The sequence below is a fragment of the Dendrobates tinctorius genome, unplaced genomic scaffold (assembly GCF_039654945.1).
Source record: "Dendrobates tinctorius isolate UK_male_01 unplaced genomic scaffold, ASM3965494v1 ptg000075l, whole genome shotgun sequence".
Classification (NCBI taxonomy): Eukaryota; Metazoa; Chordata; class Amphibia; order Anura; family Dendrobatidae; genus Dendrobates; species Dendrobates tinctorius.
In genome coordinates, this window is record NW_027361743.1 from 20,972,039 (window position 1) to 20,998,303 (window position 26,265).

General features: G+C 42.3%; 1 protein-coding gene and 1 long non-coding RNA gene across 19 annotated transcripts in view; one reads left to right on the forward strand and one right to left on the reverse strand.

Annotated features, from left to right (window-relative positions):
* The window catches only part of LOC141096459 (uncharacterized), a 65,807-nt gene extending 54,525 nt beyond the window's left edge, over positions 1 to 11,282 (forward strand). Inside the window, exons 2-3 of the long non-coding RNA XR_012233692.1 lie at positions 6,665 to 6,863; positions 9,870 to 11,282. This is a non-coding gene — a long non-coding RNA (uncharacterized lncRNA). The remainder of the gene's footprint in view (positions 1 to 6,664; positions 6,864 to 9,869) is intronic.
* The window catches only part of PARP4 (poly(ADP-ribose) polymerase family member 4), a 278,533-nt gene that overhangs the window by 24,760 nt on the left and 227,508 nt on the right, over positions 1 to 26,265 (reverse strand). For 16 of the 18 annotated variants that reach the window (XM_073583072.1, XM_073583087.1, XM_073583086.1 and 13 more), the window contains 9 exons: positions 24,105 to 24,212; positions 20,181 to 20,267; positions 16,138 to 16,272; positions 13,514 to 13,606; positions 13,288 to 13,392; positions 12,707 to 12,799; positions 9,544 to 9,636; positions 6,323 to 6,415; positions 3,083 to 3,178 (listed from right to left, as the gene is read on the reverse strand). In XM_073583072.1, coding sequence (XP_073439173.1) covers positions 3,083 to 3,178; positions 6,323 to 6,415; positions 9,544 to 9,636; positions 12,707 to 12,799; positions 13,288 to 13,392; positions 13,514 to 13,606; positions 16,138 to 16,272; positions 20,181 to 20,267; positions 24,105 to 24,212 — 903 coding nt within the window. The remainder of the gene's footprint in view (positions 1 to 3,082; positions 3,179 to 6,322; positions 6,416 to 9,543; positions 9,637 to 12,706; positions 12,800 to 13,287; positions 13,393 to 13,513; positions 13,607 to 16,137; positions 16,273 to 20,180; positions 20,268 to 24,104; positions 24,213 to 26,265) is intronic. The other 2 variants (XM_073583080.1, XM_073583078.1) reach the window with 2 other exon arrangements.

Genomic DNA, 26,265 nt, shown 5'->3' on the forward strand with positions numbered 1-26,265 from the left:
CAGTGCGGTCACTGGATAGCAAACACTGACTGCTCACAGCCACAGGTGACACGTAGTAGACTAGAAGCGAGCAGCTGCAGGAGGAATAGAACCTCGTTTTCTTCCCGCACCCAACTGTTCCCTCAGAAAGAGATCTCCATGTCCATTGCGGTTTATACACATTTTGCTTAACAAGCAACTCAGATCATAAATACCCCAGTAATTCACTTGGCGGATATGATATGTCATACATACCATATATTTACTGTAGTCTGACTGCTCATATATGTATTTTCTATTTTTGGGTTTTTGTTTTTTTCCTCTTCTTCCTCAAAGAGCAATAACTTTTTTTATTTTTCTGTTGACATAGCCATATGAGGGCTTATTTTTTTTTGCAGGACGAGTTGTACCTTTTAATGACACCATTCATATTATCATATCATATTATGTACTGTAAAGAGGTAAAAAAAAAGTTTTGATTGTCTCTTATTGCATTTTTTTTAGCGTAGCATTTAGATTTATTTTCCCATTATGTCATTTATTGATCAGGTTAATTCATTTTAAATGTCTATAGATTGGAATTTTATGGACGTAACAATACTAAATATGTGTATTTAAAAAAAAATTATATTCCATTATTTTTAATGAGGGGAAAATAGGGCGTGTTTTTAACTTTTCTTTATTTTTATATTTTGAAAAACTTTTTTTTCCACTTCTCACTGTACTTTGTTAGTCCCCTTACGTGGCTTTAAACTACGATCATCAGACAACTTGGCTCTTATTACCTACTGACACAATTGGGTTCACTAGCATAGTAATTATGACTGATATGACTGATATGAAAAGCTACTAAGGAATCTGTAAGGTGAGGACAACAATCAGCAGTGAACAACCCTTTTAAAGGGCATCTGTCAATAAGAATTTGCTATCTCCATCTGAGAGCAGCATAATGTAGGGGCAGAGACCCTGATTCCAGCTTTATGGCCCCTACGCATCATTGCCTGTGCATCTGTTTTTTGTATAATTTTGTGTATTTTACACCTTTTTTAAAATCTATTTTATATGGTCTCGCCTGTTTATTTTTGTTTTCTGCTTTGTGGACAGAGTTTAGAGTTTCAAGATGTTTTCAGCTGATTCCTCATTTGTGACTTTTTAAAAAGTGGCAAACTTTGGTTCAACTCCACTCCAATACACGCCTGCAGTGATTTCATGCACATCCAGCAAAAGTCCCATTTTTTGCGTCATTTTGAAAAAAATGCAATTTTTTTTTATTAAAAAGAGGGGAAAAAATGGAAATTTTGATTTTGCACAAAGTTTGATAACCGTGTGTGCCATGTGACGAATTTGACGCAAAAAAACGTTAGCAAATACCAGAAGGCAAAAAAAATAAAACAGTGCCTTAAAAAAAAAAAGATGAATCAAGGCCTCGGTTTTTACTTTACTGGCTGCTGCAGTTTTGAATACAAGCGTTTTCTCTACTGCAGATCAATCGGTTCTCTTGAATGCTAGGCTTTGTATAACCCCACCCACACTACTGATTGGCAGCTTTCTGTGTACACTGTGTGTGGCGCCCCTGAGGGTTCAGTCGCCACAGAGGTACTGCACCTCCTCCTGAGGTGTACAGTAGTATCCCACTATCCAGGTAAGATGGAGACACCTGACCAGACTCCACACCTGCATCCAGCACAGAGACCTTAGAACAGCAGGGCACCCTCTATGACCCCAGCTTGGTTCATGAAGGGTGCTGGGAGGTGGGTGGAGTTTAGTTTCGAGAGCGGGAGAACTGATAGGAAGTAAGGGAGTGAAAGGACGTATATGCAGCAGCTCCTGGGTAGCTGGAGCTGCTGGGAAGTAAAGGAGTGGAAGGAGAGTTCCCCTTAAAAGGGAAGAAGGTACGGGACGTGTGGAGGAGAGCGGGGGACTGGGGCTAAAGCAGAGCCCTGTCCCTAAGCTTAAGCGCCAGGAACTGGGCGCTGGTATCTGAGGCTGTGTGGATACTAATGGTCCTACAGCAGAAACAGGAGGAATAGAAGCTGTAAATACCTTATTCCCAACTAAGACTCAACGACACAATAGCAACGTGTGTGAGCCGGGACCTGATTGTAAGGAGTTCCTGAAGTAGGCTACAGCTACCTGTCATGCGAGTGGAGTTCTAAGTAACAGCAAGGAAGAGGAACTTGAGTGTAATTCATAACTGCAAGTACTTCAGATTAGCACTAGTAAGGAGACGTCCAGTAAAGGCACATACGGAAGGGAGTGCAGGAAGGGTGTACTCCATCTGCCTGGGAGTTCGTTGAGCCCCTCACCTGGAGGACACAGCACAGAAGCGGGCAACTGTGTGCATCAGAAAACTGTGAGTAAAGCATTGGAACTGCATTCAGCTGTGTCTCTGCCTTCTTCCTGCGTCAACCTTTCAGCACTGCTACATCCCTTGCTTGAACACTACACCATCTATCTCAACACCTACTACAACTGCCCTGGGACTACAACTCTGCCTGTGGAGAACTTTTACACCTCTGCTGCATCCCACCATCTGTCCCAGAGGATATGCACTGCAGCGCTGGTCACCTCTGACCTGATACCACAGGTGGCATCACAAACTTAACTACACATAGACTTTATTCCTCTTATTTTACATGGACACCCAGGGCCATGGACCAGGTCATTGCCACCGCGACACTTCCCTTTAAGACACCAGCCTGATACCGAGTAAACCCACTGCCCTGAGGGGGTGGTCCATTTGCATAGGCAGAAAGCTGCCAATCAGTGAAGGGGCATGGTAGAATTTCCTAGAAGAGTTACTAGTCCTTTAGTGTTAATCTCCTGCTGATAAAATAGCTTTAAGAACTACAGCAAAAGAACTGCACAAGATCATAAATACAGTGTGAGAACTGGGGTCGTCATCTCCTGGTTGGTACAAAAAGATCTTTCATTCCAACATAACAGATTAGGTAAAAAAAACAAACACATTGCAAAACCAAGAAACAGTGCATTTAGTGTTCCTCGCTATCAGAGGCTCGGAGCCCAGTGCCCGGAAATCCCAAAACATATCACAGTCCATACCATTCTCCATGATAGAAACAATGAGCACAAATATACATACCACGGGGGGCGGAGAAGATGGGGAGAAAAGATGTTGAAAACTTGGCTTTTTTGACTTCAGATATGGTGCATCAAACAGCGATGAACTTCCTCCTGCCTGTATCCAATTAATCCAATAATAACTATGATAAGTACCGTAGGTATAATAAATGCATTTATCAGTATTTACAGAACTCAAACACATAAAAACACGGACGGCGCTTGTATGGACATTGTGGAGACACTCTGGACATTTTTATGCCAAAACCAGGTCACAATCAGAGATGAGCACATTTTATTGAGTAGAATTGAATTCTCATCAGATTTTACAAAAATTTGTGTTCTCCACAGTACGGATTTCTGACAGTAATGTCAAACGCATAGTCAAGATGGAAGTCCTAGCCTGGAGTGAAGAGGCCAAAGATATTGAGAACGATGAGGAAAAGGAAGGTGCAGAGGACCAGAGGGCGGCTGCCCCTGCAGCCGCCCTCTGGTCCTCTGCACCTTCCTTTTCCTCATGGGGAAGAGCTAATAGTAATTTTTTTCCATTTCTAAAAAAAACCCCAAAGCATAACTAGGAACATGCAATTCACAGAGGATAACTTCAGGGTAGGTGTGATTTTCCTGTAGAATTTCTTAGTAGCGTTTCATATCAGTTGTAATTACAGTGTGCACAAACACGGCCAACTGGGCACCAACAACACTGAGATCCCCAACACGGCCAATCCATGGGCGTCTGTGCCGGTGACCTCTAATGCTGCTACCAAGAAGAGCAATGTTGGCTTGTGATAGAAATACTATCGAAAAAGTCCAGAATCCAAATTAGGTAGGCATCTAGACACCTTTATTAAAGGAACTTTATCCCAAATTTAATCCACAAGCAAAATCTACTCAATAATAAGGATGCGAGGGTCTTGGGAAGGGGAATTGAAGGGTCCAGGCAAGTGGAGGGAGGATATACCTGGGTTAGAAACGGAAGAATTTCTAAAAGCCACACTGACCCAAAAGAAAACGATCCCTTATAATAGCTACACTGACATGGCTTTGCTGATATTTTACAGGGCATATTACATACAATCAAAGATGTCTCCTAGGACTATTCGTTCATGCTCCAAATGTGGTTCAGCTAATACAGATATACTCCATGACCTGTGGGGGTGCAGGCATATCCAGAAATTATGGAAAAGCATTCAATCACATATCCAAAATACATATTGCATTACCATTTCATTTACACCACAGTGGGCGGGTTTCAATATCCTGGCAGATAGTCATCAAAATATATCGAGACAGATTAGATCATCACTAATCATTTGGGGATCAGCTACGAGGAAGAGTATCCTCCATCATTCAATCTAAAATTATGTTTTTGTTTAAAATGGATTGTCTAGACACACTGACAAACAAAGAAAAAATGACCGAGAAATTCTTCGAAAGTTGGGCATCGTTCATTCCGACATTACCGGACAACACTAAAGATAGATTGAGGAAACAATTCGAACACACCTCATGGTACTCGCTTGAGACACTTCATAATCGGGTTCCAATACCATAGTCATTGACGTTATGTGAGAGCTCGGTTCGCTCTTTGGGGTTGGGAGGGAGGGGTTTTCTTTTCTCCATTTTTTTTTGTTAAGTATTAAATTCATGATATTTGTGGACATCATTGCCTGTATGTTCTACCATGCATTTAACAAAGTTTTTTTTTTTTTTTTAAAGCAAAAAATACTATATAACCCAGGGTAATGCCTCCTAATCAAAAAAAAAAAAGAGAAATAGCTTTTCATCCCGGCACACTGGTGGCGAGCTCCCATCCTTTTTCAGGACCTGTGGTCACCAGTCATACATCCGTGATGTCAGTTTTCTATTCTACTGCATGAGTTGGTGCTCAGAAGTGCAGCAGGTGATGTCTGGACCTTCCTCATACAAGCGCTGACACACTGATCACTTCTTTTCTGGGCAGATTATCGGGTTCTCCTGTTCATGTAACTCTGGTTTTAGCATGATGTTATGTGTGTGGTTCCTTGGGTCCGGGAAGTTTTCTATGTGCATTTTTAAGGTCTGTGGGGTTTTGTGTGCATTTTGGCGAACATTCAGTTTTAACTTTAAGATTTAGTCAAGTGGGCATTGCTTGGGGCTGTGAGCATTTAGTGCTTTCTACACAGTGAGCGCACTGTAATCACCAACCCTGATCCTTCACTGGCATCCTGATCTGCAGCGTACAATGTGCGAGATGTCACTCAAGGAGCAGAGATAGTGAATACAGCGCACTTACTGGATAGCGAGCACTGACTGCTCACAGCCACAGGTGACACGTAGTAGACTAGAAGCGAGCAGCTGCAGGAGGAACAGAACTTCATTTTCTGCCTGCACCCAACTGTTCCCTCAGAAAGAGATCTCCATGTGTATGGCGGTTTATGTGCATTTTGCTTAACAAGCTACTCAGATCATAGATATCTCTGTAGTTAATTTGGCATCTACAATATATCGTACATGCCATATATTTAATCTGATTGATTATGTGCACACTTCTAACTATTTAACCCCTTCTCAACATGGCTAGTTCTTGTTTTTGTTTTATTTCTCCCCTTTTTCCAAGAGCCAGAAGTGTTTTATTTTTCAGTTCATATAGCCATATGAAGGCTTGTTTTTTTTTTGTGGGATGAGTTGTACTTTTGAATAAAGTCATTAATTTTATCATGTGATGCACTGGAAAGCGAGAAAAAAATTCCGTGCCCGGCAACCCCAAAACATATCACAGTCCAGACCATTCTCCATTATAGTGAGGAGAAGGGTGGCTCCCACAGACCTTGGCACAGCTGGCCCTTCCCCAGACATTTTAAGGCTAAGGCCAGCCATGGTGAGGCCACAATCTGCTGTGGCATTTTAAAATGTATTGTTGAAGGGGCACAAGATTCTGCAGAGCGGCTCATTCACCAGCAAAATCGAGGAATCATTTTTTATGCTAAATCTTGGGCTCTTTGATGAAATTAATGAAAAAAAACCCTCAGCAGCCGCTGTGCGATGTGCTTTTCAGCTGTTGTGTGGCTGCACCAATGCCGCACAGTTTGGTCTTACCCTTAGGTGACCTCATAGCTGTTGCCTAAAGAGGTCCACTATAGATCCGATTCTCTGACCTGTCCTGAATGGAGTGGGGTCTTCTTTGCTCGTTCCTCTCTAGCTAAATATCACCTTTTGTGTTATTTTTCTAGCTGTAAAATGTGAGAGAAATGTAAGAAGCAATGAGCACAATTATACATACCTCGGGGGGCGGAGGTGGGGGGACAACAGGTAAAGAACCTATAAATTTTGACTTCAGATATGGTGCATCAAACAGCGATGAACTTCCTCCTGCCTGTATCCAATTAATCCAAAAATAACTATGATAAGTACCATAGGTATAATAAATGCATCTATCAGTATTTACAGAACTCAAACACATAAAAACACGGACGGCGCTTGTATGGACATTGTGGAGACACTCTGGACATTTTTATGCCAAAACCAGGTCACAATCAGAGATGAGCACATTTTATTGAGTAGAATTGAATTCTCATCGGATTTTACAAAAATTTGTGTTCTCCACAGTACGAATTTCTGACAGTAATGTCCAACGCATAGTCAAGATGGAAGTCCTAGCCTGGAGTGAAGAGGCCAAAGATATGGAGAATGATGAGGAAAAGGAAGGCGCAGAGGACCAGACGGCGGCTGCAGGGGCAGAGCTAATAGTAATTTTTTTTCCATTTCTGAAAAGACCCCAGAGCATAACTAGGAACATGCAATTCACAGAGGATAACGTCAGGGTAGGTGTGATTTTCCTGTAGAATTTCTTAGTACCATTTCATATCAGTTATAATTACAGTGTGCACAAACACGGCCAACTGGGCACCAACAACACTGAGATCCCCAACACGGCCAATCCATGGGCGTCTGTGCCGGTGACGTCTAATGCTGCTACCAAGAAGAGCAATGTTAGCTTGTGAAAGAAATACTGTAGAAAAAGTCCAGAATCCAAATTAGGTAGGCATCTAGACACCTTTATTAAAGGAACTTTATCCCAAATTTCATCCACAAGCAAAATCTACTCAATAATAAGGATACGAGGGTCTTGGGAAGGGAAATTGAAGGGAGGATATACCTGGGTTAGAAACGGAAGAATTTCTAAAAGCCACACTGACCCAAAAGAAAATGATCCCTTATAATAGCTACACTGACATGGCTTTGCTGATATTCTACAGGGCATATATAACCCCTTACATACAATCAAAGATGTCTCCTAGGACTATTCATTCATGCTCCAAATTTGGTTCAGCTAAAACAGATATACTCCATGACCTGTGGGGGTGCAGGCATATCCAGAAATTTTGGAAAAGCATTCAGTCACATATCCAAAATACATATTGCATTACTTTTCCATTTATACTGGGTTTCAATATCCTGGCAGATAGTCATCAAAATATATCGAGATTAGATCATCACTAATCATGTGGGCCTCGGTTACGAGGAAGCGTATCCTCCATCATTGGTTAAACCCAGTGCCACCACCACTAACACTTATTCAATCTAAAGTTATGTTTTTGTTTAAAATGGATTGTCTAGACACGCTGACAAACAAAGAAAAAGTGACCGAAAAATTCTTCGAAAGATGGGCGTCGTTCATTCCGACATTACCGGACAACACTAAAGATAGATTGAGGAAACAATTCGAACACACCTCATGGTACTCGCTTGAGACACTTCATAATCGGGTTCCAATCCTATAGTCATTGATATTATGTGAGAGTTCAGTTCGCATGGTGGGGTTGGGAGGGAGGGGTTTTCTTTTCTTTTCTTTTTTTTTTTTGGGGGGGGGGGGGGTTAAGTGTTAAATTCATGATATTTGTTGGATAGCATTGCCTGGATGTTGTACTATGCATTTAATAAACAGTTTTTTTTAAAAAAGAAATACTATATGAACCCAGGGTGTTGCCTCCTAATAAAAAAAGAGAGAAATCATCACCTTTTCATCCCGGCACACTGGTGGCGAGCTCTCATCCTTTTTCAGGACCTGTGGTCACCAGTCATACATCCATGATGTCAGTTTTCTATTCTACTGCATGAAGTTGGTGTTCAGAAGTGCAGCAGGTGATGTCTGGACCTTCCTCATACAAGCGCTGACACACTGATCACTTCTTTTCTGGGCAGATTATCGGGTTCTCCTGTTCATGTAACTCTGGTTTTAGCATGATGTTATGTGTGTGTTTCCTTGGGTCCGGGAAGTTTTCTATGTGCATTTTTAAGGTCTGTGGGGTTTTGTGTGCATTTTGGCGAACATTCAGTTTTAACTTTAAGATTTAGTCAAGTGGGCATTGCTTGGGGCTGTGAGCATTTAGTGCTTTCTACACAGTGAGCGCACTGTAATCACCAACCCTGATCCTTCACTGGCATCCTGATCTGCAGCGTACAATGTGCGAGATGTCACTCAAGGAGCAGAGATAGTGAATACAGCACGCTCACTGGATAGCGAGCACTGACTGCTCACAGCCACAGGTGACCCGTAGTAGACTAGAAGCGAGCAGCTGCAGGAGGAACAGAACTTCATTTTCTGCCTGCACCCAACTGTTCCCTCAGAAAGAGATCTCCATGTGTATGGCGGTTTATGTGCATTTTGCTTAACAAGCTACTCAGATCATAGATATCTCTGTAGTTAATTTGGCGTCTACAATATATCGTACATGCCATATATTTAATTTGATTGATTATGTGCACACTTCTAACTATTTAACCCCTTCTCAACATGGCTAGTTCTTGTTTTTGTTTTATTTCTCCCCTTTTTCCAAGAGCCAGAAGTGTTTTATTTTTCAGTTCATATAGCCATATGAAGGCTTGTTTTTTTTTTGTGGGATGAGTTGTACTTTTGAATAAAGTCATTAATTTTATCATGTGATGCACTGGAAAGCGAGAAAAAAATTCCGTGCCCGGCAACCCCAAAACATATCACAGTCCAGACCATTCTCCATTATAGTGAGGAGAAGGGTGGCTCCCACAGACCTTGGCACAGCTGGCCCTTCCCCAGACATTTTAAGGCTAAGGCCAGCCATGGTGAGGCCACAATCTGCTGTGGCATTTTAAAATGTATTGTTGAAGGGGCACAAGATTCTGCAGAGCGGCTCATTCACCAGCAAAATCGAGGAATCATTTTTTATGCTAAATCTTGGGCTCTTTGATGAAATTAATGAAAAAAAACCCTCAGCAGCCGCTGTGCGATGTGCTTTTCAGCTGTTGTGTGGCTGCACCAATGCCGCTCAGTTTGGTCTTACCCTTAGGTGACCTCATAGCTGTTGCCTAAAGAGGTCCACTATAGATCCGATTCTCTGACCTGTCCTGAATGGAGTGGGGTCTTCTTTGCTCGTTCCTCTCTAGCTAAATATCACCTTTTGTGTTATTTTTCTAGCTGTAAAATGTGAGAGAAATGTAAGAAGCAATGAGAACAATTATACATACCTCGGGGGGCGGAGGTGGGGGGACAACAGGTAAAGAACCTATAAATTTTGACTTCAGATATGGTGCATCAAACAGCGATGAACTTCCTCCTGCCTGTATCCAATTAATCCAAAAATAACTATGATAAGTACCATAGGTATAATAAATGCATCTATCAGTATTTACAGAACTCAAACACATAAAAACACGGACGGCGCTTGTATGGACATTGTGGAGACACTCTGGACATTTTTATGCCAAAACCAGGTCACAATCAGAGATGAGCACATTTTATTGAGTAGAATTGAATTCTCATCGGATTTTACAAAAATTTGTGTTCTCCACAGTACGAATTTCTGACAGTAATGTCCAACGCATAGTCAAGATGGAAGTCCTAGCCTGGAGTGAAGAGGCCAAAGATATGGAGAATGATGAGGAAAAGGAAGGCGCAGAGGACCAGACGGCGGCTGCAGGGGCAGAGCTAATAGTAATTTTTTTTCCATTTCTGAAAAGACCCCAGAGCATAACTAGGAACATGCAATTCACAGAGGATAACGTCAGGGTAGGTGTGATTTTCCTGTAGAATTTCTTAGTAGCATTTCATATCAGTTATAATTACAGTGTGCACAAACACGGCCAACTGGGCACCAACAACACTGAGATCCCCAACACGGCCAATCCATGGGCGTCTGTGCCGGTGACGTCTAATGCTGCTACCAAGAAGAGCAATGTTAGCTTGTGAAAGAAATACCGTAGAAAAAGTCCAGAATCCAAATTAGGTAGGCATCTAGACACCTTTATTAAAGGAACTTTATCCCAAATTTCATCCACAAGCAAAATCTACTCAATAATAAGGATAAGAGGGTCTTGGGAAGGGAAATTGAAGGGAGGATATACCTGGGTTAGAAACGGAAGAATTTCTAAAAGCCACACTGACCCAAAAGAAAATGATCCCTTATAATAGCTACACTGACATGGCTTTGCTGATATTCTACAGGGCATATATAACCCCTTACATACAATCAAAGATGTCTCCTAGGACTATTCATTCATGCTCCAAATTTGGTTCAGCTAAAACAGATATACTCCATGACCTGTGGGGGTGCAGGCATATCCAGAAATTTTGGAAAAGCATTCAGTCACATATCCAAAATACATATTGCATTACTTTTCCATTTATACTGGGTTTCAATATCCTGGCAGATAGTCATCAAAATATATCGAGATTAGATCATCACTAATCATGTGGGCCTCGGTTACGAGGAAGCGTATCCTCCATCATTGGTTAAACCCAGTGCCACCACCACTAACACTTATTCAATCTAAAGTTATGTTTTTGTTTAAAATGGATTGTCTAGACACGCTGACAAACAAAGAAAAAGTGACCGAAAAATTCTTCGAAAGATGGGCGTCGTTCATTCCGACATTACCGGACAACACTAAAGATAGATTGAGGAAACAATTCGAACACACCTCATGGTACTCGCTTGAGACACTTCATAATCGGGTTCCAATCCTATAGTCATTGATATTATGTGAGAGTTCAGTTCGCATGGTGGGGTTGGGAGGGAGGGGTTTTCTTTTCTTTTCTTTTTTTTTTTTTTTGGGGGGGGGGGGTTAAGTGTTAAATTCATGATATTTGTTGGATAGCATTGCCTGGATGTTGTACTATGCATTTAATAAACAGTTTTTTTTTAAAAAAGAAATACTATATGAACCCAGGGTGTTGCCTCCTAATAAAAAAAGAGAGAAATCATCACCTTTTGATCCCGGCACACTGGTGGCGAGCTCTCATCCTTTTTCAGGACCTGTGGTCACCAGTCATACATCCATGATGTCAGTTTGCTATTCTACTGCATGAAGTTGGTGTTCAGAAGTGCAGCAGGTGATGTCTGGACCTTCCTCATACAAGCGCTGACACACTGATCACTTCTTTTCTGGGCAGATTATCGGGTTCTCCTGTTCATGTAACTCTGGTTTTAGCATGATGTTATGTGTGTGTTTCCTTGGGTCCGGGAAGTTTTCTATGTGCATTTTTAAGGTCTGTGGGGTTTTGTGTGCATTTTGGTGAACATTCAGTTTTAACTTTAAGATTTAGTCAAGTGGGCATTGCTTGGGGCTGTGAGCATTTAGTGCTTTCTACACAGTGAGCGCACTGTAATCACCAACCCTGATCCTTCACTGACATCCTGATCTGCAGCGTACAATGTGCGAGATGTCACTCAAGGAGCAGAGATAGTGAATACAGCGCGCTTACTGGATAGCGAGCACTGACTGCTCACAGCCACAGGTGACCCGTAGTAGACTAGAAGCGAGCAGCTGCAGGAGGAACAGAACTTCATTTTCTGCCTGCGCCCAACTGTTCCCCCAGAAAGAGATCTCCATGTGTATGGCGGTTTATGTGCATTTTGCTTAACAAGCTACTCAGATCATAGATATCTCTGTAGTTAATTTGGCGTCTACTATATATAGTACATGCCATATATTTAATCTGATTATGTGCACACTTCTAACTATTCAACCATTTCTCGACATGGCTAGTTCTCATTTTTGTTTTATTTCTCCCCTTCTTTCAAGAGCCATAAGTGTTTTATTTTTCAGTTCATATATCCATATGAAGGCTTGTTTTTTTTGTGGGACGAGTCGTACTTTTGAATAACGCCATTAATTTTATCATGTGATGCACTGGAAAGCGGGAAAAAAATTCCGTGCCCAGCAACCCCAAAACATATCACAGTCCAGACCATTCTCCATGATAGTGAGGAGAAGGGTGGCTCCCACAGACCTTGGCACAGCTGGCCCTTCCCCAGACTGGAAACCACTTTAAGGCTACGGCCAGCCACGTTGAGGCCAAAGTCTGCTGTGTCATGTAGCTGCTGCATTTTTTAAAATGTATTGTTGAAGGGGGTCAAGATTTCGTAGAACGGCTCATTCACCAGCAAAATCGAGGAATCATTTTTTCTGCTAAATCTTGAACCACTTGATGAAATAACAAAAAATCTCAGGAGCCGCTGTCCGTTTTGCTTTTCAGCTGTTTCTTTGACTTGTCGTGAAAGCAGTGGTGTCTGCTTGGCTCGTTACTCTCTAGCTAAATAAGTCACTTTTTGTGTTATGTTTGTAGCTGTCCTGCTACTGTAAAATTTAAGAGAAATGTATGAAACAATGTGAGCACAAATATACGTACCGGGGGTGGCGGAAGTGGGGGGACACCAATTTGAAAACTTGGCAATCTTTGGATCTGAGCTGCTGAACCAAACCGTCTTGAACTTCCTCGTACCTGGAATCCAATTAATAGAAAAACAACAAATATAAATAGGTAAAATGAATGATCTGTTCGTATTCACAAAAATCAGACACGTTACCAAAGCAGGGAATGAAAAAATGAATTGTTGAAGGGGCATAAGATTTAGCAAAACGGCTCATTCAAAATCGAGTAATAATTTCTTCTGCTAAATCTTGGGCCCCTTGATGAAATCAATGAAAAAACCCTCAGCAGACGCTGTCCGTTGTGATTTTCAGCTGTTGTGTGGCTGCACCAATGCCGCTCAGTTTGGTCTTACTCTTAGGAGCCCTCATAGCTGTTGCCTAAAGAGGTCCACTATGGAGCCGATTCTCTGACCTGTCCTGAATGGAGTGGGGTCTTCTCTGCTCGTTCCTCTCTAGCTAAATATGTCATTTTTTTTTGTTATTTTTGTAGCTGTCCTGCTACTGTAAAATGTAAGAGAAATGTATGAAATAATGTGACCACACACATAGTGTACATACCATGGGGGGAGGAGGTGGGGGGACACCAATTTGAGAACCTGGCAATCTTGGGATATCTGCTAGTGCAGTGATGGAACCAAACAATGATGAACTTCTTTGTCCTGTCTGGAATCCAATTAATACAATATTATTCATTATAAGTAGGTATAATAGATTTTATTAGCGGTCCTACTGTTATAAGATGTGAGAAAAATGTAGCAAACCATGTGAGCACACACATACATACCATGGGGCGCGGAGGTGGGAGGAAACCACTTTGATAACTTGGCAAACTTGGGATCGGAGCCGCTGAACCAAATGGCAATGAACTTACTCTCGCCTGTAATCCAATTAATACAATAATAACCATGATAAGTAGTTAACAGCCTTGCTAAAGCAGACATCTGGGGGCTGGTATTCTCAAGCTGTAAGGGGCCATGGATATTGGCTCCTCCCAACCTAAAAATCGCAGCCCACAGCGGCCCCCCCCAATAGGAACATCTATTAGATGTGACAATTCTGGCGCTTTGCCTGGATCTTCCCACTTGCCCTGGGCGCTGGCAAGTGGGGTTAATATTTGTGGGGTTGATGTCACCTTTGTATTGTCCGGTGACATCAAGCCCACGGATTACTAATGGAGAAGCGTCTATAAGACACCTATCCATTCCTAATCTTATAATGCGTCAAAATTGCAAAAAAGTGCAATACCAAAATTGTACTTACTTTATTTTCCATGTTCACTATACGGAAAAAACAACCTGGCATTAAGATTCTCCAGGTCAGTACAATTACTGACGCACCAAACATGCATAGTTTTTTTTCTTAATTAAGGGGCAAAAAATTTGGAAATTTGTAAAAACAAACAAAAAAATGTTTCTTGTGTAGCCATTTTCTAAGACCCGTGACATTTTAAATTTTTGGTCAATAGGACTATATGATGGCTTGTTTATTGCTCCCTGAGCCAATGTTTTTTATTTAAAGTATACCATTTTGGGCTAGATATAATGTTTTGATTGTCTCTTATTGCATTTTTTTAGAGTAACATTTAGATTTATTTTCCCATTATGTCATTTATTGATCAGGTAAATTCATTTTAAATGTCTATAGATTGGAATTTTATGGACGTAACAATACTAAATGTGTATTTTAAAAAAAATTATATTCCATTATTTTTAATGGGGGGGGAAATAGGGCGTGTTTTTAACTTTTCTGGGCTCAGGACATGACAACTGCAAATAAGGGGTACTGTGGACAGATTTTGTTGCCCGGTAGGAGCGGAGTGTCTTTTGTTTTTGTTTTTTTTTACTAACCCAACGGTTTTTTTTTACTTCAGGGACATTTGTGGGGATCCAGGAACGGGAATGAAAGGTAGTGGGTTTTTGCGAAATGTATTGTCAGGCATATAAATATGTTTGGTGGGCAATCAATTGTAGGACTTCTGGGGTAACGAAAATTTGGAAAAAATCAAAAGGAGTAAAATTGGTGAATTCTAATTTTATTCCAGGGGCTGCTAAAAAAGGGCGAATTTGAGGGGAAATTAACTGTTGCGACACCACAGCGATGAGGGGACTGTGGCACTTGGTCCTGCTTCTAAAGCTTTAGTAGTGATGACTGACTCCGCTACTAAAGGGCTGTGGGATCTTGTGGAAGAGACATTGTCATTCTCTGAAAATTGCTTCAGATTCAGTTTTACTGCCGGAGCAAAGCAGGTTGTACACTTGCTTTGTGCTGAATGTTCTGCAGGCCATTGCTTTATTCGCCTGCGTAACAAAAAAACTAAACCTAATCTAACACTACTAGTTAGGGATGAGCGAATAGCATCAGATAACTATTTGTCCATTTATCCAAATAGCTAAAGTGCTATTGGGAACCCGGATACCTGGAGCGCTCCTGATGATCAGCTGTTCGGCACTGCAGCTGCACATGTCGCGGCTGTGTGACAGTCACAACACCTTCATGGAGAGCCTGTTTGTTGGGCATTCCATGCATGTATTGTGCCTGTCACACAGCCGCGACACGTGCAGCTGCAGTGCCGAACAGCTGATCATCGGGAGCGCTCCAGAATGCAGCTATTTGGATAAGGAGTTATCCGGAGCTATTTGATCATCCCTACTACTAGCCCTAAACCTATAATCTAACACTAGTATTTTTTTATATATATTTTTTTTACTTTTGAAAAAAAACTAAGCCTACCCTAACCCTATTAAGTGTAACCCTAACTGAAAAGAATGAGCAAAATAAAAATTATAAAAAAATATGTAATCTGACAAGAGGGATGACACAGAATGGGAAGCAATCAATTAAGTTTAGGGGATTTACAGACAAGGAGATAGAAATTAGATTTTTTTATTTTTTCTTCGGTGACAGGGCAGCACTCGGACAGAGTGTATATCTCTCTTCTCTCCCAGAACAACTACAAGGAGAGAAGAGGCACAGCCCTTGTGCTGCCATATTTACTAATATTGGGGGGTTTTGATCACCGTGATAGGATCTATCCAAGTAATCAGAAGCCATCAGCTAGTAAGACAAATCCCAGCGGTTACCAGGTGCAGGGAGGCAGATCCTGGTGGGGGCACTGAGCATGCACCTGCCATTTTCTTTCTGCAGAAAAAGGAGGCAGGCCGGGAGATCACGGATCCAGTACCTAAGGTACCGTGCGGTGCAAGGGGACCCCATTTCTCTCTTCTCTAATGTCAGATCATATCAGAGGAGAGAGAAATTAATTTTAAATGAGACTTTTTTTATGTGATCGCCGTTATTTGGTGAATAAGGGCGATCACGTGACAAGGGACTGTAAAAACCATCCCCGATCATGTTCTCCAGGGTCTCAGCTACCTTTACCTCCTAATATAAACACAAAAGTGTACATACCGCAATTTGTGCACGAGTTTGAAGAAGTTCAGGAAAACTCAGTGCACTTTCCGGCTGTTGTTCAATATCCATAGCGGAGGACTTATCAGATACCCCAAATCCAAACATAGGCTTTCTTGGGGCCGCTATAGGCATCTGCAGAAAAAGGAATCAAATTAATCACTGTTTTAATTGTACTCAATCTAGGCAAGCTGAGCAAATGCTGCACAAAAGAACATTAACGATAATTCAGAATCAATTATTCTTATCATAAATGCATTTTATGTATGTGTATACACAGCAGCTATTTTTTCATTCCTCCTTTCCAAGACTCAAATCTTTTTTTCTTTTTTAACCATAACCAGATGAGGTTTATAGGGAGAAAGTTTTTTTTTTTCTTTTATAGCCCCATTTAGTTTACCATATAAAGCATTTAAAAAAGAAATATATATATATATATATATATATATATATATATATATATATATAGTGGTGTAGTGACCACTTTGTCCGCTAGGGTGCGCTGTTTGGGTGTCCCAGGACGAACGGATAGCCTTGTCCAGAGTGGTAACAGGAGCAGAGTGCTAAAGGATTGTTATATATCTCAAGGTGGGTGGCCTTGGGATGGAGGCTTGCTTATGTGCTGATCAGCAGAGCTGATCTTTCGTTCCAATGTAGCAGGGAGAAGTCTTCAGGTAGCTGGTGAGATGGGCGGGACCAGTTACCTACAAACCCACCCAGGGTGTGTGTTTAAGAACGCTATTATAAAGTGTGTATGAGTGGTTGAAGGACCTGTGATGAGGTCATAGCCAAGTGACCCGGTGGGCGTGGCGACGGACCATATAAGGTGGCCAGGGTAGGTCACATGGAGTGAATGCTGGGACCTGGTTGGTCCGTTTTGGAAGGTCCCATCTGAGAGAGATGGGGCTGTCTTCCTGACAGCAAGTGAACGCTGTGTTTAATGGCTGCACGTGCCTGATAGTTCCCTGGAGGGAATGGACGTCTGCAGTGTGGTGAAGCAGCCATGAGGTAAACCCAGAGAGGGGATATAACTGTGAGGCTAAGAGAGCCTGTGTGCTGGACATGGCACAATGTGTGTGACCACTGGGATAACAGAGTGAAGCTCTGTCATGGACGCTATGCTGTTTTCTATTGCTTTGATGGTTTATGATGCATGAATAAACCGCATGGACTGTGATTGTTTTATGGAAAACCCGTGCCGGATGTGGTTATTTGGCTGCCAAGCGAGTATCCCCTACCTGAATGAAAGCGCTACCTTACTATATTATATATATATATATATATATATATATATATATTATATAGAGTTCATATACTAGTTCTATCAGAGATATTTAAAGAGGACCTTTCACTGTTAGTTAAACATCTTGTAAAAATTCCCGAGCTACCATGAGAGTGCAGCTCTTTTCACTCCATTGTAGAGATATTCACATTTGTTTATTCTTAAGAGCAGTATGAGAATTCTCTGCTTTGTGGTTCAACTGGGCGTTTCTTATCTAGGGGTGTGCGCTTTCACACCTCCCTCCCAGATGCTAGCAGGTGATCAGGCAGTCTATCAGTCTCTGATGCTGCCATGCTCTGATTGGTCGTGTCTAGGAGTAAAAAGTAAAAGCACATGCCCCCAGAGAAGACTAAAGAAACACTCAGTTGGTCTGCAAGTAGAGAATTCACATACTGCGCTCCAAAAGCAACAAATATGAATATCTTTGCAATGGAGTAACACAGCACAAAATGGAAAAAAGCAGCAGAATAACGAGATCCCACACATCTTCTGGAATACTGTGTCCAGTTCTGGGCATCACATTTTAAAAAGGACATTGAAAAACTCGAGCAAGTTCAGAGAAGAGATACTAGGATGGTAAGCGGACGGCAAAGTATGTCCTACGAGAAACGGTTAAAGGATCTGGGAATGTTTAGCTTGCAAAAAAGAAGGCATAAAGAAAAGAAGGAAAAGAAGGCTTACATGGAAACACAATAAGCAATGGAATGAAACTGAAAGGGAGAAGATACAGATTAGATATTGGAGAAAACTTGTTGACCGGGAGGTTGATCAATGAGTGAACAGACTGTCATGAGAGGTGGTGAGTTCTCCTTCAATGGAAGTTTTCAAACAGAGGTTGGACAGACATCTGTCTGAGATGGTTTAGAGAATCCCGCATTGAGCAGGGGATTGGACACGATGACACAGGAGGTCCCTCACAACTCTAACATTCTGTGATTCTATGACCCATGTTATTCAATGAACCAGTGCTGGTGATCGTTTTTTTTTCTCACTAAATCACAGCATGTTGCTATTCAGTCCGAAATCGGATGGGTGCGAGAAAACAGAAATCAGATGCCATACAGAGACACAGTAAAGCATCCGATTTTTACGAAACATTACAATTCTGTAGCATAGGAAACTGTAAATGTTCATGTAAATTATTAATAGCTGCTGAGTAAAAAAACAGATTGCACTTGGACAGCAGACGGATGACTAGTGAGAAAAAATCCTCCCATTTTTCTGGATGGAAACCAGACCGATTTTTTTTGTATGCTCATGTGACCTTAGCCTAAAAATGTATCATTCCTGGGTGACACAATTATCACAAAGTGTTCTTTCAGTCCAACCAAACAATGTCCCTCGCTATCAGAGGCTTATGCCTAGTATCCAGGTCCTCAAAATATGACATAGTCCAGATCGCTCTGTAGGGAGATAATGATGAAGATAACTCTCACAGTTTATTCTTCTCATGAGTGGGAGACAGCACACCTTTTTTAAGTTTAATGCCAACCGCGGCATGGCTGAAAAACTGCAGTGGCAGGTAGCTGCTGTTACAGCTAACCATGGTGCATGTGGATTTGTGGACCCACTGTGCCATGGGCCGGGTCTGCCCAGGAAGGGGTGTAGCAAAGAAGCTACCTGGTGTTCACTGGAGCTCCTGATGGTGGAGACAGACTGAGCTGCAGGTAGTTGTCAGGTACCACTCCTGGGCAGAACCTGGTACTGCAGCTGCTGACGCTTAATTCAGACACATGGACCGGGGGATAATGTGCATACACTGGCAGTTCCAGGACCAGAAACGAGGTTCAGGCACTGGCCACTCTGGAACCAGGGGACAATGTTCAGGCACTGGCCACTCCTGGACCAGTGGACGAGGTTCAAGCGCTGGCTACTCTGGGACCAGTGGACGAGGTTCAAGCACTGGCTACTCTGGGACCAGTGGACAAGTTCAGGCACTGGCCGCTCGGGAACCAGGGGATAAGGTTCAGGCTCTGGCCGCTCCAGGACAGGGGGACGAGGTTCAAGCACTGGCTACTCTGGGACCAGGGGATGAAATTCAGGCACTGGCTGCTCCAGGACTACGGGACAAGGTTCAAGCACGGGCTGCTTTGGGACCAGGGGACGAGAGTACAAGGTTCAGGCACTGGCCACTCTAGGAACAGGGGACAAGATTCAGGACCCTGGCCGCACAGGGACCAGGGGATCTCACAACTCACTAGTAGTACACCTTACTAACTATTGATTTTACACGTTGCTTGGCGACTCCTTAGGGGAGTGGGAGTCTTTTATACAATATGTCATACATCTATTGCTGGGAGAAATCTTGCAGGTGCACTTCTTATGTTAAATGCCTCTCAGCAAGGCATTGGAGGGAGAAGAGGACACCATGCAGGGGCGCCGGCCGCAGTGCTACAACTGCTATGGTTGTTAACCGATTGCTCAAGATTTTGCATGAAAAAAAAAGCGATTTCATCCTCAAAATCACGTAACCTTTTCTCCTGCTTCAAAACCCTGCACCTGTTAAACAATCAGTTAAAAAAAACACTGTAGCCACTACCCGTCATGCTTTTCAGCTTCTCCCCTGTCGCTCAGCGTGGTCTTCTCCTCAGGAGTGCTCACAGCTGTGGCCCAAAGAGGCCCAATATGGAGGCCACACCCTGCATCGAGTGGGGTCTTCTCTGTTCTCCCCACTTCATTTGGTGATATGAATCTGTCATTTTTGCAGCTGATGCATTTGTGAGGGAATCTTGTTATACAACGTGAATACAAATATACATACCTGTGGGGGGACAGATGGTGACACGACACTTCCAGTCATTAAATTACGGGTTGATAAATTCAAGGCTGAGAAAGTTGGTCTCTTATCCTGCAAATTCAGGGAACACAAAAATATAAGTTACTATAAAGTATAAAAATGCATTTTTTATAGCTCTAATACTTACAAATAAAATTTGCACGTTATAAATCTAAGGGAATGACACTGCCTGGTCACTAGGGACAATCTAATGACAAACTAGGCCTAAGCAGTCACAATCAAGACAGGTTTTCTAATAGTGTGTTTTGATATTAATAATGTTTTGAACAAGTTGCAGCTGATTGGCTGCAGGGCTCACGTGACATAATGAGGAGACGTGGCGCTGATACGGGAGGCGGGTATACGTTATATTTATTTTACATTGGGTGATTTTGCATGTAAGAAAGGGGTTGTCTGAGTAGCGGACGACCCCTTTAACTTGCCGTCAAGCTACCTTCTGAATTCGCAGATCTATAGACTGACAGTAGCTGCATACCTGATTAATATCTAGAACTTAACATTTGTATTACACATTCTTTAGCTACATTACATTACTCATTATAGTCTATTAAGCAGGGGGATAATGATTGTGGTTTCGACCATGACCTTTAGAGTCAGGGGGCCCGCCAACACCAGTGCCATAATCAGCTGAATGGACTTCCTTGCACGCACAATGTATTCCATACAACCAATAGAAAGGGGGCAAAAAAAGTCATAAAATAAAATTCAGTCAAAGTTTATTAAAAAAAAAACATGTAAAACACAGCAAAAGCATAGTAACGATCAAAATTAAAGACAAAGTTTTGGATAATTGATAATACAGATGTAATACACAGAGTCCACCTATATTAAAGTGGTGGGAAAGAGCAGAAAATAGCAGCAGAATTATTAAAAGTGCAAGTGCATATAAACAAAGGGTGTTCCCATAAAACTGTGAAACTCAGTGGAGACAATGACACCCACCATCTAATGCTGTCCACGTATAGATAATAGAGAAAAAAGTGATTCAAGTAAAAATGCAGCACTAAATGAAACGGTGAGAAGAAAGTCACCAACCAGAGATCCACATAAACAAAGTAGATCAAAAGGTATATATATTACTTAAAGGGAACAAAAAACATCCTGGACCATACTAGAACTGCTCTTACCCATGATAGCCACTCGGGGACACCGTGTAAGCAGCCCCGACGCGCATTTTGCGTTGACTTTGTCGAGGGGGAGTTGCTTACACAGTGTCCCCGAGTGGCTATCATGGGTAAGAGCAGTTCTAGTATGGTTCAGGATGATTTTTTTGTTTCCTTTAAGTAATATATACCTTTTGTTCTACTTCGTTTACATGGATCTCTGGTGGTGACTTTTTGTACTCCCCGTCTCATTTAGTGCCCATTAAGGGTGGTGCATGACATCACTTCCTTGCGCAGCTCGCCCCACTGCACCGGTTAGAGAGAGGGAGGAAGGCGCTTTGCTATAAGTGAGGACAGGTAAGTAAAATAGTTAATTTTTAAAAAATGATTAAAAATATGTTGGACGAGAGCGCCAGGATTAGGGACATTATTACAGGTTGGGGCCAGGATGGGGGATATAAAGGATGGGGATCAAAATGGACTACTTTAATACAGGGAGGAGCTAGGTCAGGGGACATTTGTACAGTAAGGGGCCAGGACGGGGGACATTATTATAGTAAGGGCCCAGAACAGGGACATTATTATAGGATAGGGGACTTTATTACAGAAAAGGGCAAGGACAAGGAACAACTTCATCAGGGAGCAGTTACTACCCTACCACTACACTGATGTGATTTGTTCTCATGCACATTTGTCCCTGCATAATTGCAAATGAAAATGCAAAGCTCAGCACCCAATCTGACTTTGTGACTGGCTACTGAGCTCTGTACATTAAAATCTCAGAACTGTTTAGGTTCCTGCCAGTGTTGAGCAGTAGAAGATCTTCAAATACATTGACTTGCAGCTAGGATAGGAGATAATGGCTAAATATTGCCCTAGGTTACTTCAATTGAGAAAAGGTTTTGTCTCCCTGGAGTACCTCTATCATGCACTCATAGATATTAGACTAAAGTCAGCCAGGGTTGTCAACCTATTTTCCAGTTTTTCTCCTGGACTAAAATTCCTAAATGTCCAAAATTATTATGGACATTCGCCCTGCCACATAAAAAAGACCATGCCACCACATCCACAAAAAGCCCTTCTATCACAAATACCTACCCCAACATAATTCAGGCTACTGGTGGCAGAAACCCACACATTCCTATGCGTGATACTCTTACTGTTTTGAGGGTTTTGTTTCCATTTTTTAATTGTTTGCAAATGATTAACATGTCTATTGATCCTGTGATTCCCATAATGTTACGACTTTTCCCTTCCTGGTTTTGCAATTCCAATTTTGAGGAAAATAAGACCAGATCATAATGGTTACAAGCAGTATATAGGACAAGACATGTGGTACTGAATAGTGTGTGTATATATGTATCTCTGAAGATTATCAACAGATTTTGGGTTGCAATGTAGTGCTCATTGTTAGAAAGCTGGGTTTGCGTCCTAGGTCATGAGCCTTACAGCAGGACAATGACCCCAAACATACTTGAAGAATCACTCATAAATGGATGGAAATGAAGAGCTGGAGAGTTCTGAAGTGGCCAGCAATGAGTGGATCTAAATCCCATTGTACATCTATGGTTTTTAAAATTGCTGTTGGGAGAAGGCACCCTTCAAAAATGAGAGACCTAGTGTCACGACTCTGTTGTATGGTATCCTAGGGGCAGAGGCTCCTTCCCTGTCCCTAACGCTAGGGGTGGCCTAGCTATCCCTGTTCCTCGGATTACTTCTAATGGTGAAGACACCGGTGTCACGTACATTCCAGAGCTCCGGAATCCAGCCTAAGTCTGTTCTCTCCCCCCACCCAGGGAAGAGGGGAGTAGTAATGTATGGCTATACACCAATCGGATTAACGGACCAACAAGGTAGGTAATACAAACAGGGATAAAGGAAAATACCAATCATGCACACACAAACAACAAAGGGAGACACAGGGAGTGAAGGATGGGAAAAACCAAAGTAGGAGAAGGAGAGGATTTGCACACAACCAAAACTAGAAACATCCTTAGATAAATCCACCAAATGCCTTCTCAAACACCACATCAACAACTCCTGAACCGTGCAGCAATGAAGCTAACTCTGGAATTTCCTGATTGCCAAAGTCCAGTTTATGTAGGAGAGGGGAGTGGCCAACAGTGAATAGCTGAGAGCCTTAAGGTAAATAAACTTCCAGGAGCTCTCAACTGAGCAGAATAACCCCTGCACTGCTAGAAAAAACCTGCACTGTTTAATATGAAGGTGAAGTGCTTCTAGTCAGTGCAGGAGTAGGAGAAATCAGACGGCGCCGTCTCTTGGATCCTCTCTGTCGCGGCAACCCGGTGACACCTGGAGCAGTTAGCGAAAGAAGAGTGGTCTAAATTTCATTTGAGAGGTGTACAGATCTTGTTGATCGTTATAGGAAACAACTGATTGAAGCTATTTATTCCAAAGGGTGTGCAACCGAATATTAAGTTTATGGTACCAACAATTTTGTCCAGCCCACTTTTGGGGTTTGGTGTTAAATTATGCCCAATTTGCCTTTTACTCAGTTGTGTTGTTCCAATACACACAAAGGAAATAAATGTGTGTTAAACAAAACGTGTAATTGCAATAATTTTCTGTGATAAATATTTAATTTTTTGGAACAATTTCAAGGGTGCCAACACTGTCGGCCATGACTGTATGTATTTACTGGTACTGTATGGATTAGCATAGTATAGTAATAGGATTAGTAAAGTACTCAATACAGAGGCATATAGTTGTTAACATGTGTACCGCTGATATACAGTTTTTATAAAAAAGGACCCAATGTACATACTGAAAAGCCTTGGGGAGTGCGTGGAGCAGATAATATACGCGAAGTATCCAAAGCAGAGTAACTTGAATCTCCTCCAAATGCAGCCGCAGCTTGTGGTGACATTGGCATCTGGGAATAATTGAAAAATTATTGATTTGATTTATTTTCCTGTAATCCAAGCAAATTGAGCAAATACTACACAAAACAATATTAAAGGGAATCTGTCACCTACTTTTGGCGGGCTATTTAAATGAGGTCTGTTATGATTGGGTCACCGAGGAGGAGAGAAAGCCTAAGCTAAGCCACAGAAAACCAGAGGTTGGTAACTAAGCGGATTGCAGACCCCTGATCCTATCCCCACAACTAGCAGTAGCCGTGGAGCGTGCCTACGATGATCCTAGATGCCTCGGCACAGCCGGAGAGCTAACAGCCTAAAGCAAGAAAGGGGAAATCTAAACTGCCCCAGAGCAGACCCCAAAGGAATAGATAGCCCCCAAACATATATTGTTAGACTGAGCAAATGATGGGGCCCACACTGACTAGACAGGACAGGAAAGGAAAGACACTGTCTGCAATCACGCAAAAAAGTCCAACACGTCTGATGCAAAAAATACTGAATTCGCATGACTTCGCCCACTATATCAGCACTCAGGTATTTTCTGAAAGCAGAGCAAAAAGAGGCCAATCTAATAAGGGACAGAAACAAACTGGCACAAGCAGTAACATATGGACGGTGATTCAGCACAGCCCCAGCCGGAGCAGGCTGAACCACACAAAACTGAGAAAGACAAAACCAGATCAAATGTAAACAGAATAGCAAATTAACACTTAGCTGAAAATGCAGGGACTGAGCTGGAAACAAAGACCTCAGGAGGCAGGAAGAAAATCACCAGCAGGGATAGAGAGAGTCGGCTGTCTTAAATCCCAATCTGAAACCCCAGATCTCCAAACGTCGTTCTCACCATCAGGTGTCAAGCCTCTGTCAATCAGATCAGCTCCATTACCTCCAGTAACCACCAGAGGGAGCCCAGAACGAGAACTCGCAACCCCTCTGTCAATTTGACCAGCTCCACTACCTTCAGGGAGGCCAGAAAGCGAATTCACTACAGTACCCCCCCTGAGGAGGGGTCACCGAACCCTCATCCACGCCACCAGGCCGATCAGGATGGGCCCGGTGAAAAGCACGAACCAATCTTTCGGCATGAATGTCGGAAGCAGAGACCCAACAATTATCCTCCTGGCCATAACCCTTCCATTTGACCGAGTACTGGAGTCTCCGTCTAGCCAAACGAGAATCCAATATTTTCTCTATCTCATCTTCCATATTGCCTTTAACCAATACAGGGTCAGGAGGTGCTGCCATAGGAACTACTGGCTCCACAAACCTCTTCAACAAAGATTTATGAAACACGTTATGGATCTTAAACGTAACTGGAAGAGCAAATTGAAAAGAAACAGGATTAAGGATCTCCAAAATGTTATAAGGTCCAATAAATCTTGGCTTGAATTTTGGAGACACAACCTTCATAGGAATATTCTTTGATGACAACCACACCATATCACAAACTTTAAACCGGGGACCAATGGTCCTATGCCGGTTGGAAAACCATTGGGCTTTTTCCTGAGAGAGGGACAACTTATCCACCACTTGGTCCCAAATATGCTGCATTCTTTCTACCACAGTGTCCACACTTGGGCAGGTCGAAGATTCCACCTGCCCTGAAGAAAATCGAGGATGAAACCCAAAGTTACAGAAAAAGGGCGACATCAAAGTGGCAGAACTAGCTCTATTGTTTAGCACGAATTCAGCCAAGGGCAAAAATGAGACCCAGTCATCCTGATCAGCAGATATGAAACATCGCAAATAGGACTCCAAAGTCTGGTTTGTTCTCTCAGTGTGCCCATTGGTCTGAGGATGAAATGCTGAGGAGAAAGATAACTGAATTCCCAGTTTGGAACAAAAAGCTCTCCAAAATCTGGAAACAAACTGGACTCCTCTGTCCGACACAATGTTCTCAGGAATCCTGTGCAACCGAACCACCTGTTGTAAAAACAAGGGCACCAACTCAGAAGAAGATGGCAACTTTGGGAATGGTACAAGATGGATCATCTTAGAAAATCTATCACAAATCACCCAGATAACAGTCATTCTCTGAGAGACAGGAAGATCGGAAATAAAATC